This window comes from Coptis chinensis, chromosome 1 (assembly GCF_015680905.1).
Source record: "Coptis chinensis isolate HL-2020 chromosome 1, ASM1568090v1, whole genome shotgun sequence".
Classification (NCBI taxonomy): Eukaryota; Viridiplantae; Streptophyta; class Magnoliopsida; order Ranunculales; family Ranunculaceae; genus Coptis; species Coptis chinensis.
In genome coordinates, this window is record NC_141456.1 from 5,988,150 (window position 1) to 6,006,796 (window position 18,647).

An 18,647-nucleotide genomic window follows, 5' to 3' on the forward strand; every position below is an offset into this window, starting at 1 on the left:
GTCTCGACATATCGCCGTAGACATAATCTGGATTAGACAATTGCTCTCAAATGGAGTTATCTCAATCGACTATGTAAGGTCAAAAGATAACATTGCGGATCCGCTTACAAAAGGTTTAACAAGAGAGCAAATAGAAAGATTATCAAAGGGGAACGGGCTTAAAGCTTTTTGAGATAATCAACCAAGAGTCATCATAATGGAAAAACCAACCTAGTTGGATCAAGATCCCAAGATCTAGGTTCAATGGGCCAACCTGAATTATGTTTGTGACTCGATTAGCACCGGGGAGTAATATTATACTCTAACCCATTCCTATATAAAGCAAAGTGCATATCTGCCATGAGAACCGGGGATAAGTCAAGCTTTTAATAATTTACTATATCTTGGAAAGTTATGTTATCCAAGTGGAGTATTGCGGGGATATTCTTTATAGAAATCACCTATGTTAGTGCGAAGTGGGGCGCTTCTATGAGAATTTTAAAGACAAATGTCTCAAAAGCACTATCCGAAACCAAGAAGTGTTCAAGGCCAAAATGAACACAAACATGAGAACCAACAAGATTCGAGGCTGATGCTGGCGTAAAGATGATTGTCTAGGGTTTATACAAGCGGTGACGAGTTCAAGGACATTAATTGAAGTCACCGATCGTCCAATTAAATCCGATCGTCTTTCACTAAGGCAAGTTTCAAGGCCTCCCATGCTACTTGACGACGCGGTATCTTTTCATTTGTAAAAGAACGTAAATCCGATGTTTATGATAGAAGAAGCCAAATTTTCATTCATGTGGGGGATTGTTAGAAAAATGATTTGCTCAAATCCATTTAAATATGAATGAGTAGTTTGTCTCCCAAGTTACCCAACTTAAGATGAAATGGGTTTTTTTCTTGAAAAAAGATGCGTAATGTGAGAAAACCTTTTCAAAATGATGCATTTGTTTGAAAAATTGCATTATGCGAAAAGGTGCGACCTTTCGAAATGTGCTTCGGTTTGAAAATAGTCATCATGCCGAAAAGGTGCAACCTTCGAAAAATAGGTAACCGGTTCAAAAACTTGATGCTATATGCCTAAAATGGTGTGTCCTTCGAAACATGTGACTTTTCAAAAGAGTTGCTTACTTTTTCCCAAGAGTCACTGTGTTGTTTCGAAAAAGCACCACTCACCTATAAATTAATAGTGGATGAATTTGGAGAGAAGAAAGACACCAGATCACACAGAGTTCTGATCTTTCTCTTCTCCCTCTGTTCTTAGTCAAATACTATGTTGTGTTCGCTGAGTCTATAGAATTGAAGTGCTAGCTTTCTATAGAAGGAAATCCGTTCTATCTTGGGAGATAGTTTCCCATCAACCTTCAAGCACCGTGAGGGGGAAAATCTGTCTTAAGGACATAGTGTATCTACACTAGGCTCGGATTTAATTAAGAAGTACAAGACACTTACAAGATAAAAGATTTGTATAGTTTGGTAATTGGTAAAGAGTAAGTACAATTAAGTTGTATATTCCTAACAGGTACCTCCCAACCTTAGCTTCAATGGTGAAAAAGCTGTAGAGAATTTGAGCACAAGAGAGAAGTTTATCCGCTTAAATGTCCAAGAAATTTGAGTAACAGAGTTATTTCAGACTATATATTGTTGAAGAAACACTGACCTTTGACGGCATTCAACAAAATATTGTTGTTGATATCCTGCATGGCGAAAGAATAAGAATTCAGAAACTGAAAATAACACCCCATGCCCTCTACCACAGTTTGTTGTTTTTCTTTTGATTGATAAAATGCAATTTCATTGCCATCAAAAGAAGTATTACAAGTACACCAAGATGGATTACCCTTAGCAAGATACTAAGAGTCAATACCGCCTAACCCTCTAAGCAATAGTTTGATAGGGATCCTAAATGGTTTAACTCTCATTCTTTCGATCACGCTTATTGGTTCTTCGATTTATTTACGTGTACATGGACACACCGAGTGTGAAAAATTCTTGCAAGACACTCTCTTAATAATTGGACTAGTTTTGTTGGCGTTGTCATTACTGGGATTTTTAGGTGCTTGTTGTCGGGCTTCCATGCTTCTATGGATTTATCTATTTATTCTGTCATTGTTGATATTAGGACTATTTTGTTTTATGATATTCGCGTTTATTGTGACTAATCATGGAGCTGGGAAAGCTATTTCTGGAAGAGGGTTTAAGGAGTATAGGCTTGGTGATTACTCAAATTGATTGCAGAATCATGTGGTGAATGGCAAACATTGGGGTAAGTTCAGGAGTTGTTTGATTGCATCAAAGCTTTGCATGCGTCTTGGTGACAATGCTGGGAAAGCTAGTGAGTTTAACATGAAGGACTTGTCGCCAATTGAGGTATATTAATTTGCCTACTCTTTTCTTGTATACTTTGTAAATTTCTAATACATTACATCCATCCCTAAATTTAGCCTCTTGCTTGTTATTAAGAATGTTTTGTATCGTCACTATGTAGTTGGTCACTGATAAATGTAAAAGTTTATTTTATTTGAATTTTTAATATTGAGAGAAATGTGAAATTGACTCGACCTGTTTTAGACCTCTAGTTCGCATTATAGAATGATGTTGTATACACCATTATCGAACATTATATGATTCCTCGTTCAATTACTGTGATGATATTGTTGACATGTTTCTGTTTTTCAGTCTGGCTGCTGCAAGCCTCCTACCTATTGTGGATTCACATTCAAGAATGCAACCTTTTGGGAAGTCCCGAAATCAGGTCCAGCAGCTCCGGATCTCGACTGCTTGACATGGAGCAACCACCAGGAGACATTGTGCTATGACTGCAAATCATGCAAAGCTGGAATTCTTGACAACGTTAAGAACGACTCGAAGAAGCTTGCTGCTATCAATTTCTGTGTCCTAATATTCCTTTCTATAGTTCATTGCATTGGTTCGTGCGCCTACAAGGGAAATCGGGATGAGCGATACAAGAGATACAGAGGTTATCCCTGAGCAGGCAATTGGGGCGTATGATGCTCTCATTTGTTCTGTTTTTTGATGTCACAGAATTTGTTGATAATTTAGTGTTTTAGATTATCTTTTAGGAGTTGCAGAAACTTATTTTGATGAAAACAATCATGTTTAGCTCAGTTGGAGATTTCTTATTATACAGAAGTCGATAATTTGATCCAGCTTACATTGAGAAACAACTAAGATGTTACATAATAATCACATACATAATAACATGAATGACAACCAAGTATACAGTGACTCTATGTCGAATAGAACACCTAGATACACATGCACTACTGAATGAAACATCTAACTTGAACAAAATTGGTTATTAATCATGTTCTAGTGTAGTCTGAGAATCTACCTGCCTGACATGGGGTTCTGGCAACCTGAGCCCAAACTGTACATACAAAGTTACTATTATCAAATCATATGTATGTTAGGTTCTCAGCTCTACTCGCCTTCTTGTTGTATTTAATTAGTGTCAACTTCGGCTGTGATGTGACCCCTAGGCTTCAAACTCTTAGCCTTGCAGTGCCCCCTAAGCCCTAACTTGCCTGCGCTATACCAAATCTCTGGACGGTTTCCATTGTATAATAAGTAAATATCTAGGAATCACTGGACTGAGGATGCCGCCACAACTAGGGCCGTCAATGGATCGGTTTGGGTCGGGTTATAGAAAATCCGAAACCAAACTTGGTACCCAAAACTGAACCGATAATATAATATTTCATTCGAAACTGAACCTGACCAATAAGATATATTGCAAACTGAACGCGAATCCACCTGAACCGAAAACTATAAAATCAATTAAATCTTACGATTAATTTTAGCCACATAATTAACAAAACCTATACAAAATTAATCATAAATATTACTAAAATGTCATTTTATCGGTTCGGGTTCATATCGGTTCAGTGGAGGGAAAACCCAAAACCAATCAATATCTTATTAGTTCAGTTTTGGTAAAAAACAAACGAAATTACCAAAACCATTTTTTATCGGTTTAGTTCGGGTCGGTTATCAGGTTATCTAAACCCATTAACAGCCCTAGCCACAACCCATATAGGGCGATACACCTGGTCCCAGATATGCCTTGACCCAAGTTTACAACTGAGAGCTTGGGTTCTATGTCATAAGATTGGTCCAGCTAACTTTGAAAAAGCTACGACATGCCACAGGTCAAAAACTATTGTTACTACAATTTGGGCACAACCGCAGGTCCAAATTTGCATCAGATCATCTATTGAGAAACAAAATACTTCAAATATCGACCATGGTGTTTGCACTCTTGAGAATAAAAAAATGTTGTATTCAAGTTCTCAACAACCTAAATACAAACAAAAAATTACCTACGTAGGCCTCAATATGCTCAACTCACACAATCCAAATTAATTCCATAGGAATCCTTCTCAACTCCCAGAGAAGTCTCCAAAACTCGCACTGCTACTTAAGACTCAGCCCAATCCAACTCAAAAAACCTAAATTGCAGACATACGCATCTATTTCTGAATTTATGGAGTCATTCAAAGCCAGCATCAAGAACCCTACATACCTAAACCATTATAAGAGGATTGCATGATTTTTGGATTGCTCTAAATTGATTTCAGGATCCTCATCCTACATTCCCACCAGTACTAATCCATCAGGATGAGGAGTGCAGCTTGCCCAAGTTTCTACTCATTACCGATGAATCCAAGAAAATCCAATCCAAGTCACCATATACTAATCCAACCAGTACTTGTTCCTAACTTCGACCTACAAACACAACATTATCACTTTCTGACATCTTGAATTCTTAACCCCTCTCAACCCGAAAACTGTGATTATATCTTGTTGTTGCCAATCATATAAAACAAAGATAATAAACGGATAATATGGTGGCTCAGCACCAAGTCAATAACAGATCTGAAATGAAGTAACAAGTATTGAAAATTTGACACACATTACTAACTCTGGCAGTTATCGGCTAATATAATAAAAGCTTTTCCCTACAACACCTCCATACATTAGAACCGAAAAAAATGAAACTGACACTGATTTTGGATTTCCTGGTGAAAGAAATTACAGTATATTTATCCAGCAAGGAAAAAAGAAGAAAACTATAGTTTTTACTACCAACATACAGCAGTTACAAGTACCTGGTTTCAGTATACTACGAAGAAACAAAAAAGCAATATCTCTAAATCCCCAATGAGAGAAAAGATGACAAACAAAATTTATCTAGTTCTCAACTTTGAAGACAAGAAAAAATAAACGATGGTAATTTTTACTGTTAAGTTTCTGTTTAATGTCTATATGATGCTTGTTTAGTGAATACAGTGACAAGAATACTTCTTTTTTTTTTTTCATTTGAAGAAATTCTTTTACTTCTAAGAAAATATGACCAATGATTCTTGTTTGTGTATAAACCCACATACATAAAAGTGAATCCAATCACTTGAGGAAGGTACACGAAAGAAATAAGAACACGTAGGCTACCAGCGACGTAAGGAGCTCAAGTGTCCAAGTTGGTTGCAACAGTACCGATGGAACCATTGGAACTAGGAATGAACCGCATATCCAGCCAACGACTAGTGCTCCAAATCTGTCATCAAGTTGATACATAAAACACATAATTATAAGTTTTCCAAATAGTTTCGTAATTATTTTGGTAGTTCACTACTTGATTGATCTTCTAATAAAGACATACCCAAGAATGGATGCTCTAGCTAGACTCTTGGTCTTGTCATTTAGGAAGTAAATACACGCTCCCAACGAGATTGCCACCTGCACAAGTAACCCAGCAATTTATACAGAAGCCTAGTTAGTGACAAACACAAGCAAAAATGTCTCAATTTCAACCAAGGCTCTTCAGTGCTTAAAATGAAAAGCCAGGACAGGTTGTTAACGAAGGTATAATTAATAGTAATATCTCCTAGAACAATGAGAGATCTATGTACCATTACATGTGAGGCAACGGCTCAACAGGAAAAACAAAAGCACGAGCCCTGTATTTATTTCAATTTGAAATATTTTATCAGTACCAACCGTTTGCAATAAGAAAGCCAGGAAGATAAAGTAAACAATCTGTCCAATCTGTTTCCATTTAACTGTACAACGTGCAAACGATGTACTCGAGACTAGATGATTTTCTAGACAGGGTACTTTTGGAGTTTGGCACTTAAGTTCGATGATAATAGATGCCCTTGTGTGGAACATAGTAATAGTAATTTCGAACATAATAGGATGGAAATCAGTTGAATGCAACGATAATTAGAAAAAACCACTTTTTCAAGTACATCTTGGATAAACGTTTTTTAAGAACATTCAATTCAGAGCTAAACTACTGCGGGTGTGCAATTTATGTTCATTTGTCTATAATTCAACTCAAACACTCGAGAATATAAAAAAAAAAAAATCAACAAACCTGAAATGCAGGCCCACCATCAGCAGAATTCATGATACTCCAGCCTCCCATGAATGCAAAGAGAAATAACCTTCTCATGATTATTACAGGTGGTGGAAGTTCTACAAAATCAAGTAAGGTTTTCACCCAAGATGGGGACTCCTCTACTCTCTTTTTCAACCTAGTTTTCAAGTTGAACTTTGTTTTCTTCCGTTCTTTGTAGCTGTTCATTAAAATTTTCTCAAAAGCACCTTCAATAGACTCTTCACTTCTTTCATGTCCCGCATATTGTTGCAAAAGAAAATTGCGTGAACTCCAGATTTCATCTTCAGAAGCATCTTTGCTTATCCCAAGACGCTTATATGGATCCCACACTTTCGTCCGTTGAAATTTTGGAAGGTTCCCTGCAGAGAAGACCCAGAAAGATAAAAGGCATAGATCTAGGAGAATATTAAAACTATGTGTTTGTGTGTGTGAGTAGCATAGCTGGAAACAAAGCAACTTCAAGCCTTCACAAACAGTAAGGAAGATAAAGGACAATTGCTAAAAATGATATTACTATACATAGTACAGTAAAGCCATCTGCGTGATAACTAACGTTAAAGTGGTTCTGGGAAAGAAAGTGTGCTGTCTGCATGGCATGATGATTGATGAGTTTATACAGGACACACTGTCAAATGAATAGTTATGGGATATAAAATTGAAATATTCTAGAGTCTGGGTGCCAAAGCAGCAATAGTGCGGTTAGCCATCAAAACTTGGGTTTGCATTATGAATACTTCCTACCACAGGAAAAAAGAAGAATAAATAGTCCTTCTAAATTGTGTCATTACGATGGTAGTGCAAAAAAAGAATATTGAGTAAGAAATTACCAACATTTCCAGCATCAGTTACAAAAAAGAGGAGGCAAGGCAATAATTTAATGTAACAGGCCAGGAACAAGGAAGAGGAGTAGGGGAATAGTGAGCTTTTCTCATCCAGCCAACTCCAGTGTGAGTAAGAGTTTGATGATTCATAAGTAATAAGTACTTAAAATTCTCATTTCGAGCTTACTCCCTAACCTATTTAGTGTATATTAAGTCACTCTATGAATCTTCTTCTATTCAGTAGACGAGATTATAGTAATCACCAAGATTTGTCAAACACTACAGAGTTACTCAAAGTAGGCTGTGTTTGAAATCCAATTCCATCATGAAAATTATCCAACTGCTCATCTTATATTTCCTCTGTTTAGTTTGTTTCCCATGCGCACAAATACTTAATCATCTAGAAATTCAACTTGTCTTTCAAGTGCAGTAACACATTCCATGGGCATGTAACTTTCCTACACTGAGGCAAGAAATAATTTCTTCATCGACCTCACCAAATCAAGGGGCTGGTGTTTCGTCTCGGCTAAATGAAAGTGCAACAGTGACCCCAAAGCACATGAATCACTACTTAAAATGATAGCTAGAATTACAACATTACTTACTCTCAAAAGGCGAAGGAGACGCAATATCCATTGCGCAACGAAGAGGAGCCGTTCTTCTGAAAGCCACATTATTAAACTTTATCCTATTCTTCAAATCTCTACACAAGTCATTAATACAACAAAACAATTAGCTCTACAACAAAATAATAATAATAATAATAAAATTTAAACTTCTTACAGTTGTTTCCCGAGTGGAGCGAAAAATGGGTTTGTGAGGAAAAGAGTTGAAGGTGTTGTCGTTGCCATTTTATTACCCTAGCTCCTCCCTAGTTTCATCAAAACCAACGCAGAGAAGAAAGGATATGAGAATGAGACTTGAGAATTTTATTACTGGGTTTTCTTTGTGGACGTAAAGCCCATAAATATAAGTTCAAGTTGGGCCGCTGCTGGACTCTTTTAAAGTATAATAACCAAATTACGCGCACACGGACAGTATATGAGCTGTTACATACTTACATATCGTTCTTCCTTTTTTTATTACGTTTTACATTTAAAGACATAGAATGACAAATTGACAAGTAGTCAATTAGAATTTAGACATAAGCAGGGGGCCGGGGTCTCAATTTTCTATACATCAAATGACACTGATTTACATATTGAAAGAAAAACAAGTAAGCACATGTTTTCATGGATTGGAAGAATGGAAGTTCTCCAAGGAAAAATGCACTTTAGAGTTTAGGTAAGACTTTCAGGTATCCATGGAAGGACAGATAGATATTATTCTCATTTGCTTTGTATATTGTATTTTGATGGAAGGGTGCATGGAATTACAAGTTAGCAATAAGATAACATCAAAGAGAGCTTCTTTTCGCAATTTTCAATTACAATACTAAAACCATTGCCAGTTTATTCAAAAGAATATATAGTCAAGGGAATAATAGAACCAATGACTTTACATAGCTCCAACAGATCGAGTAACAGATTTAAACCACTTCAGACAATTTGACAGAATTACAATACCATAACGAACAAGATGAATCATTATACATTACAGACACTAGCCATCTGGGCATGCTCGATGAGCGTGAATTGGACCTTCAGTCGCACATAAAGATTGTGCATATACTCGTATCCTTATTTTTTAAAGAACATTGTGTAAAATATCTTGTACAGAAGTCTCGTTCGACATATAATTAGAAGTTGTAAAAAACTAAAGCCAAAAGTAGGCGGTGGGTTATGTATATTTTTTTTTAGCAGATTAGAATATTATGTAGATCGAACACTATATACAGAAGTCTTGGTCAACATACAAATAGAAGTTGCAAAAAAAACAACCAAAAGTAATAGGAGGTAGGTTCTGTATACTTTTTAATATCCTATATATATATAACTCTTTAGGTATGCAGTAGTAGGCTCCTGCCTGAATGGCGCCATTTGTGTACCTGTTATAGACGCATTCATAGAACTTTTAGTAAACGTTGGAAAAAAGATTACATATGAAGCAAATACTTGAATAGAACATCATATTTACCACTCTTACATTGCAAAGATGGTGCAAAAATCGTCCTTAGAAAACCATGAATCATCCAGAAAATATGCCGTCCCTTTTCCCTGGCCATTTGTGCTTATATGATCATTTTGAAGCCCAAACTTCAGCTGGTGGTAGACGACTTTAACAATCTGCAACCATAGACATGCACAGAGAAACAAAAAGGTATCTAACAGGTTGTTGGAGAACAACATCTGTATCTTGACAACCAAGAACGAAAAATCCTTTGCTTAAGTCATTTACACATTGCTTCTAAAACTACTTTATTAAAAAGAATATTTTTAATTCTCATGACAGGAACTTTCGACATAATATAGCACTCGATACTATTACATTTGTGAAAAGAACACATGATATTAAATAAGGGTTATCTTCAGAATAATTTACTTTTATTAGAGAAATAAGATGACCAAAGTAAGTACAGAACTTACAGTGAGGTGAGATCGGACTCATGGAGAGTGCGCCGGAATACAATTGCACATTACATGATCGGAGAACGTCTTTGTAGATAACATTTCTTGTAAATGTACCCTCGAAACCACTTAAGACTCCTTTTTTGACCAACAATTTGGTTGTGCTCCTGGACACTCCTCGTGACAATGCAACATAGAGTTGACCGTGCTCGAACACATGATCTGGTAAATAGGTTCCCACATGAGGCAGTGTTTGTCCTTGAGATTTGTGCACCGTTAAGGCGAATCCCAAACGTATGGGGAACTGTTTTCTTGTGAAGTCGAACGGAAGTTTGAGATCTACTGACGGTTTCATTGGAATTCGATGATAGAAAAGCTGGTTTGCCAGCATGACTTCCACTTAGAATTTCAGCATAGATAACATTTCTTCGAAATCCCCGACAGAGAAGTACCATTACAGAGCCCATTAACTGGGTAGAGATTTATGAGAAGTAGAATTGGAGCTCCCAGTTTTAGTGTCAGTTTGTGTGGGGCTAAACCACCTGTAGATATGGAGTTTAAAATTCTGGCGATATAGATGCCTAGGGTCATTCTCAACCGAGTCGAGCGAATAGAATATTCTATCCTCAATTGGGAACATTTGAATGACTATATCGTTAAGCTGATCAACATACTCATTTGTTAGAGTTAGTAAAGCCCTATGAGCTATGTAGTTTTTATCTTGAGCATTTTCTGGTAGGGTAGTGTCACGCCCCGAGACCACACACACCTCCCGAGGACGTGGAATGAATCTCGAGGCAGACACCTATCCCGATTCTACCGAAATTTCGGCAGAGTTTCCTTTGTTTGATCGACGTTCAGTAAACCCAAAAACCTGTCATAACCTGTCATAAACCTGTCATAACCCTGGGCACTTCATAATACCCTTCCAACAACCATATATATACAACCCAACCTTCTAAACAACATCACATCCCATCCACCAACTATGTAAGTGTAACTGCTACTTAAATACATCAAATTTTACATCAAAATGAGCGGAGCTCTATATATATACAACAAAAGAAGGAACTATCTCTATACATCCAAAGAAAAGAGCTATGCTCATTATATACAGCAAAAGAATAACCTAGATTATCTCTATACTGCCCAAAATATAAACTTGACTCTGTCTCTCGTCAAGCATAAGGGAATCCTCCCAAATCACCATAACCGTCATCATTAGGGTTAGGGAAACCCTCCTCCGCAACTGGCTCGTCTGAAATGTTAAGTAGGATGAGCAAACAACTATGCCCAGTAGAAACGCACATAGCCAATAAATATTCTACTTATAGAAATCATTTGAAACATGCAGGTTTTTATAATACGAATCAAACTATCGTGACTATATACATACGTCACTAACTGGCATAAATCATATCGGCATGCTTCTTTAATATTCAAAATATAGCTTTCACAATCATCATACAACTATTGTGGCCGCTGCATCCTATTAGAATGGTGAGGGTACGACTGGTACTTTTCGACCCATCCATGAGGCAATCTCGGTTTAGTACTTCCCAGTGTGAACCATGCACCGTTGTTTTCCTGATTTTACCGGCAGGGAGATGAAATGCCGTTGTTGTGTTCGTACACACAAAACCCCCAAAGCTTTTAGGGCTCAGGTGGGCCCTGTGACTACTGACGACCCCATACGGGCTGTCACCCTAACTTACGGTCAACCAACCGTTCGACCGCAGACCGCCAGGGATCGACACACATCCGTGAGTGGACTAAACTCTCACTCACCGGCCTAAACCTCATCGAGGTAGCATGTAACCCCACTCAAGCTAATCACCATACGGTGACGGACACGCATAAGCATGGTTATCTAGAAAAGTAGAAAAGGAATTCTCGGACTACATCCGGTGATGCATCCCTTTAAAGGTGGCCCACCACCTCGAAAAGGTGTACACCACAGGTTGGAATCCTAGAATTAACCGCCTCTCGAAATGCGACAATGCGGTTCCTTCTTTATAGGAATTCACGGTTCCTTTTCTAAATCTCCTCGTGATAAACATAGTAATATCTATATATATATATATATACTAGTATTACCGATTATTTTCAAATACTCTAGTTACATATCTAGTTTTTCTTTTAAAAATCGTTGATTATATAGGTGTGAGTTCACGGATTTCCCGAAATCGAAAGCGTAACAACCTATGACTCCCAAACGGGCGGCCATAGTAAATAACAACCGATGATTCCCAAACGGCTAATCATCGTAAATAACACACCACCATCGGGACCAATCGAACCTCGCACCTAGTTACAAACAACCGGGTAATCCTTACCCGCATTACAAAATCCATCTCTCTCGTCTCTGTCGAGACAAGAGACGCTTAACCTTTCCCCAAAACCAGTTTTTCACTTTTAACCGAAAACAATCCCTCGCTACTCCGATTTCTGAGAAAACCCATTTCACGCTAAAGCTATCCATATACTTAATTCATATCGAGGAAAACTACAATGCAAAAACATGAATATCATATATACATGCATGGTTGATACGCAAACTATTTCTTAACATTTCAACCAACTCAAATCATGCATGAAAATAAGCAGATTATATATTGGTATGTAGGTTCCTACCTTAGCAAGCTCCGTTCTCCTCAAGCCCACTTAACCGAATCGAGCCCGCTTAACCGAATCCCCTCGTATTTACTCCTACACATCATATATATATACGTCGACCATTAGAAGTTATCGAACGAACGAGAATTCTTATATAACGTAAGTCGAGAAGAATCTCGACACTACGAATTTGGTTTCGGGTAAATTTTTATCTAACTACCGCATTAAGCTAGCTGTGCCATTTTTCGCACTTCGTTACTCGACGGCGGTCTACGGGCTATTTCGAGCCATCGCAGCTCCACACGACAACGCCAATTATATCGCTATTCCAATAACAATTAAGATTTTTTCGACTCACAACAACAACAAATTCCACTATTCCATTCACATTAAATTCTCGCAATATTTATCTTTGTTGTCTTCCTTATCAATCGTTCATTACTTAATCTACTCTTAAACAATTATAAACCGCATGAATCGCTCAAAATCGAGTGAATAGCGAAGATTCTTACCGAATCGATTAAATGTAATCGCTCCTAGATTTTACGCTCCATCAAAATCACTCCATTCTATCTCCACCACCAATGCCTACCATCGACATTACAAACATCCCATTTCAATTATATTCCATCCATACCCCTAATCCATCTAAATTTAGTTTAAATATCTATTTAGGAAGAAATTAAACTCGTTTTTACCTTGGTACGACGCGCGATTCCAAGTGATTTGAATCCCTCACATTTGGGTTTAAGGTTTCTAAGGTTCGAGTGTGAAGAATTGTTGGTTTGGAGTGATGGAATTTGATGAATCTCGAATTTCTCTCCTAGGGTTTTGAGAGGTGCGAAAATGGGGGGAAGAAGGTCGCGATTTTTGTTTGGCGATTCGGTTGGTCGCGATTTTGTTTTACTAAGATTGGGGTGAGGAAGTATAGGTTTGGATTACTGAAATTGGGGAGAATTAAGTTTCTCTCTCTTAGGGTTTGAGAGATGCGAATTTGGGGAAGAAGAAGTGGGTTTCGCGATTTTCAGTTTGGTCGATTTTTTTGATTTTTCAGTTTTGCGATTTCGTGGGTTCTATTTGGGCCGATATATTTAGGCCCAAGCCCAATATATCCTAATTAGACTTAACGCCCTACTTAGACTCCTAACCACTAACGAATTTGACGTCTCGTCGTAATTATTTTTCCGGCTCATCCCGCTAAATTTGATTTTCCATATTCTATCTCACCGCATGCTATAATGATGACCCAATCATGCGTGTAAGCTGTTAACTCGTGCCAGCTTCGCACGCAGAAAACCGCTAACCGCCGTTTTTGGTCAAATTTTCGCCTATGGTCGCTTACCTAACGTGACTTATGAGTCGGAGTTAAGTTTCATCGATAAATGACGTTTGAAACATAAACCCGACGACCAATTTACATAAATGACCCTAGATTTGATATGAAATTTACACAAGTACCCTTAATAATAATTCAGGACTTTACAGGTAGGAAAAACAGAAGATATCAAGCGGAGTAGTGAATGCTCATTCTCCCATGGAACAATTATGTCATCTGGAATTTTGATCATATCGTCAAGTACGCAAGGTTCATTGCCGTCACCTATGCGTAATAGCATATCCAAAAAAGATGGATCGACTTAGACGCATGTTCTCTCGCGGATGAATTACTTTGACACTCCTCCATAAGTCAGATTTTGTGATACATGCTTCGATCTTCTCTCAAGAACAAATCCCATGAGGAACAACAAGGAGGACTTGTCGAAAGTCTCCACCCAACACAAAAATCTTCCCACCAAATGGTAAGTTGGAGTCAGTTAAATCTTTTAGTGTTCTATCCAGTGCTTCAAATGCGTGGTGGTGTGACATTGTTGCCTCGTCCCAAATAATGAGACTGGACTGATGTAGCAATTCAGCAAGAGGGCTTTGTTTACCAATTCGACACATGGATCTTGCATCTGTGGGCAGGTATCTTAAATCTTGAGTGTGTAGTGCGACCCCGGTGAAGCATGGTAGCTGCAAGACCCGAAGTTGATGTTGCAATTGCTATGTGGCCATTGTTCCTCAAGTAAGCCAAAATGGAGCGGTACAAAAACATTTTACCAGTGCCGCACCCAGGCCATCAATGAAGTATACAGAGCGATGATGAACTGAGCATACAATTGTACGGAATGCATACATTTGGTTATCATTCAATCTATTAATAGATGATAAATCTTATGGAGGTATGATCACAGATCTTTCTTCTGCAATTAGACTATGAAGGTTAGAACAATCATCACTATCAGTTGAAGGGGCTTGCAATGTTGGATTACTTTAATCCTACATCTTTAACATGCTAATCTAGTATTGATCAAAAAAATAATTAAAAGAAGAATACCTTCAAAGCCGCCAAAATTGGAGATTGACAGTAAATAGAAACTTTCCAAAGTTGAATCCAAATCACGTAGTCTTCAGCCTTTTAGTAATATTCACCACACAACACACCACAAAACACTTTTGCTTTTCTCCTACTTTTAGTTGTACTTTTTCTGGAAAGACTAATGGTCTCTTTCTTTAAAAAGTCATTATCTTATATAGAGAAACATTGAGAATATGTAGATGTGTGTGTAGTGGGATCCACTTAGGATTCCAAGTCTTATCTTAAGAAGACAAGTCTTTGTCATACAAGTACTTGTACTTGATATATGAAAACCCTTTTAATATATATCTCTTTAATATGGAAAGTGCCCATTAACAAATCCATATTTACAATAAGGCCCTTAGAACTTTCAAGAAAGTCCTTTCCTACCATTAATTATATCTAAGTCCCTCCACCTATCTTGTATTCACAATTAGACCATTGGGAATTTGTTCTTCACTGTCACACCCATGTCTAATTGACCCAATTTGACATTTAACATCAATTGAGCATTAAGAAACTATTTCTTATACCGGCCGGGTTTGAGCTCAATTAGTTATGTCACAATTTCCTAATACATAACTCTGTAGAGTGGTGGATCCTTTATTAGAATTAGTGATTCAAGACGTCCTACATTTATTACCCAAAACGTTAAGTCTAGTCTATGAATAGACATTACTTTTTAACGTCTCAAAGTAATAAATTTGAGACACAATGAATTTTCACAATTCCTCAAGTCTAGGGATTAATTGGTAGAGTGAGATTTTGCACACTAACCTTTAATAATTGAATTTATAGTGTGTTCTCACTTTGATCCCCTCGATTGTCGATCATGTGACTACACCAATATACAAACTTAGAGTCATACTCAAATGATTGAGATATCATCATCCTATCATATAGCGGTTATGTATATTCTGATCTTATAAGTGAAGCGTCCGACTTCACCCCTAACTGTGAGTATTCTAGGTAAATAGATACAATCAAATCTCCCGTACATGACTCTTCATATGCTTGATTGTTCTAATTCTATTACCTATGGAACTTATGGTTTCATCATATGATATTAGTTCACCCATATGCATAATAATAATATTCATGTATTTAATTAAACATCATCATGTATAATCAATAAACGTTCATTGGCTTTGTAAAGGCCAAATATGCCAACAATCTCCCACTGGCCTTCAAAGCCATTTAGCAACTACTCTAAGACCTATATTATCCATGTGACTCTCAAAAGGATATTTTAGGATATGCTTGACCGCAGTCCAGTGATCTGGACCTAGATCACTCTGGTATCTACTGACCATCCCAACTGCAAAGCAAATGTCCGGTCTAGTACACAACATGGCGTACATCAAACTTCCTACTGCCGAAGCATAAGGACATGCATGCATTTTCTTATTTTCCTCAGGTGTTTTAGGACACTGATCCTTGGAAAGAGAAATTCCATGTCTAAAAGGCATTAAGCCTTTCTTGGAATCTTGCATAGCAAACTTGACCAATAACTTATCAACATAAGCCATTTGGGACAATCCTAACATCCTATTCTTGCGATCTCCAAAAGCTTGATCCACAGGATGTAGCTTGCATCACCTAAATCTTTCATTTCAAAGTGATTAGATAACCAGATTTTCACCATAGACAATTTTCCTACATCATTCCCAATGAGTAGTATATCATCTACATATAAGACCAAAAACATAACAGTTTTACCCTCAACCTTCTTGTAAACACAAGGTTCTTCCTCACATTGATCAAAACCACACGATTTGATTGCTTGATAAAAGCATACATTCCAACTCCTTGAAGCTTGTTTAAGGCCATAAATGGACTTCTTTAGCTTGCATACTCTATGCTCTTGTCTAGGAACTATAAAGCCTTCAGGTTGGACCATATAAATATCCTCCTTGATTGTACCATTCAAAAAGGCGGTCTTTACATCCATCTGCCAAATCTCATAGTCATAATGGCGAATCGAAAGAAGGACTCTAATGGACTTAAGCATAGCCATTGGCGAAAAAAGTTTCCTCATGTCGATACCCCTCTTTTTGAGTAAATCCTTTTTGTCACCGGTCAAGCTTTAAAAGTCTCTACCTTTCTATCGGCTCCTCTTTTCCTTTTGAATAACCATTTATTCTTAATAGGCTTAATATTTGGTAGAGGATCTACAAGTTCCCAGACATTGTTGGAATACATGAACTCCATTTCCAATCTCATTGCTTCAAGCCATTTTCTTGAATCAATGTCAGAAATTGCTTCTTCGTAGTTCATAGGATCTACATCCTGATCATCTGATATAACAGAGAAAGTTTCCCCTAATAGGGTTGACTTTTCTGGAGGTCTAATTGCCCTCCCACTACGACAAAGTACTGGAGTAGGTTCAGGTAAACTCGGAACTTCATTTGGAAGGCTTTCATCTAAACTAAGAGTTAATACAAATTGAACACTGCCAGGAGTATCTGCCGTCATTTCTTCAATGACCATTTCACTATGAGGTTTTCGTTTCACAATATAATCTTCCTCGAGATACTTAACATTTGTACTCACAAACACTATTTGTTCTCTTGGATTATAAAATAAACCACCTCAAGTTCCTTTTGGATACCCTATAAACATACATACTTCAGTTCTTGATTCTAACTTGTCAGTCTTTCCTTTGAGTACATGCGCAGGACAACCCCATACATGTATGTGGTGTAAACTAGGCTTTTGCCCGGACCATAACTCCCTAGGAGTTTTAGGAACTGACTTAGAAGGAACCAAATTCAAAATATATATCATTTGTTTCTAAAGTATCCCCAAAAAGATATAGGTAGAGTTGAATAACTCATCATGGACCGAACCATATCAATAAGGTTACATTTCCTTCTTTCGTAAAACCCATTTGTTGTGGAGTTCTTGCACTTAATTGAGACAAAATCCCATTTTGCATGAAGTACTCTTTGAACTCATCTGAGAGGTATTCACCACCTCGATCTAATCGAAGTGTTTTAATTGGTTTATCAGTTTGCTTTTTTTTTACGCTTTGAATTCTTTGAACTTTTCAAAAGATTCAGACTTTTTGTGCATCAAATACACATAACCATACCTTGAATAATCATCAGTAAAAGTGATAAAATATTCAAAGTTACCTCTTGCTTTCACATTAATGGGTCCACATACATCGGTATATACTAACTCCAATAACTCTGTGGCTCTTGACCCTTTAGCTTTAAAGGATCTCTTAGTCATCTTTCCTTCTAAGCAAGACTCACAAGTTGGGAAAGGTTCTAAAGATAGTGAACTTAAAACTCCATCTTTCACAAACCTGTCAATCCTGTTTAGATTGATATGACCAAGTCTTAAATGCCATAAGTATGTTGGATTAAAAGAAGTTGACTTCCTCTTTTGAGGCAAGACCTTTGATGAATTACCAACAACAGTATCATTTATTTCTAGCATAGGAGAAAGTATATAGAGACCATTTTCTAAAGTACCAGAGGCAATAAACTTTCCATTTAGTCTGATTACAACCTTTTAATCAAACGAAGTGGAATATCCTGACTTATTAAGTGCAGAAACAAAAACCAAATTTCTCCTTATCTCTGGAATATAGTAACAGTCTTCTAAAACCAACATTTTCTCACCTAATGCTAAACAATAAACTCCTACTGATACTGCGGCAACCTTTGCCTTTGTACCTAATGTCAAGTACACCTTTCCTTCATTCAACCTTCTTGTTTCCTGAAACCCATGTAATATATTACAAGCGTGGTTAGTGGCCCTGAGTCCACACACGGTGTCGAAGGAAAAACCAACAAATTGGTTTCAAGAATAAAGGATTGCATACATTCTTTATCTATTTGTTTCAAAACGGATACTCCCCTTACGCCTTCCTTCCTTCCACCGGG

At 37.3% G+C, this 18,647-nt stretch overlaps 1 protein-coding gene, 1 long non-coding RNA gene and 1 pseudogene across 3 annotated transcripts; 1 reads left to right on the forward strand and 2 right to left on the reverse strand.

Annotated features, from left to right (window-relative positions):
* Positions 1–2,289: 2,289 nt before the first annotated feature.
* On the forward strand, positions 2,290–2,976 carry LOC147521641 (tetraspanin-8 pseudogene; annotated as a pseudogene).
* A 2,322-nt stretch (positions 2,977–5,298) lies between these two features.
* Positions 5,299–8,172, reverse strand: LOC147521642 (protein CHAPERONE-LIKE PROTEIN OF POR1, chloroplastic-like). Its single transcript, XM_086578355.1, has 5 exons — positions 8,014–8,172; positions 7,836–7,933; positions 6,386–6,768; positions 5,669–5,745; positions 5,299–5,563 (listed from the first exon to the last, which is right to left on the reverse strand). Exons 1-5 carry the CDS (start codon positions 8,079–8,081, stop codon positions 5,413–5,415), a joined length of 777 nt encoding a protein of 258 aa, XP_086434481.1. The 5' UTR covers positions 8,082–8,172; the 3' UTR covers positions 5,299–5,412.
* A 496-nt stretch (positions 8,173–8,668) lies between these two features.
* On the reverse strand, positions 8,669–12,557 carry LOC147521643 (uncharacterized). Of its 2 annotated transcripts, XR_015205399.1 has the most exons (4): positions 12,372–12,557; positions 9,756–10,995; positions 9,316–9,455; positions 8,669–9,217 (listed from the first exon to the last, which is right to left on the reverse strand). It is a non-coding gene; the product is annotated as an uncharacterized LOC147521643 (long non-coding RNA). The 2 variants fall into 2 exon arrangements; XR_015205403.1 differs by lacking the exon at positions 9,756–10,995.
* Positions 12,558–18,647: the final 6,090 nt, after the last annotated feature.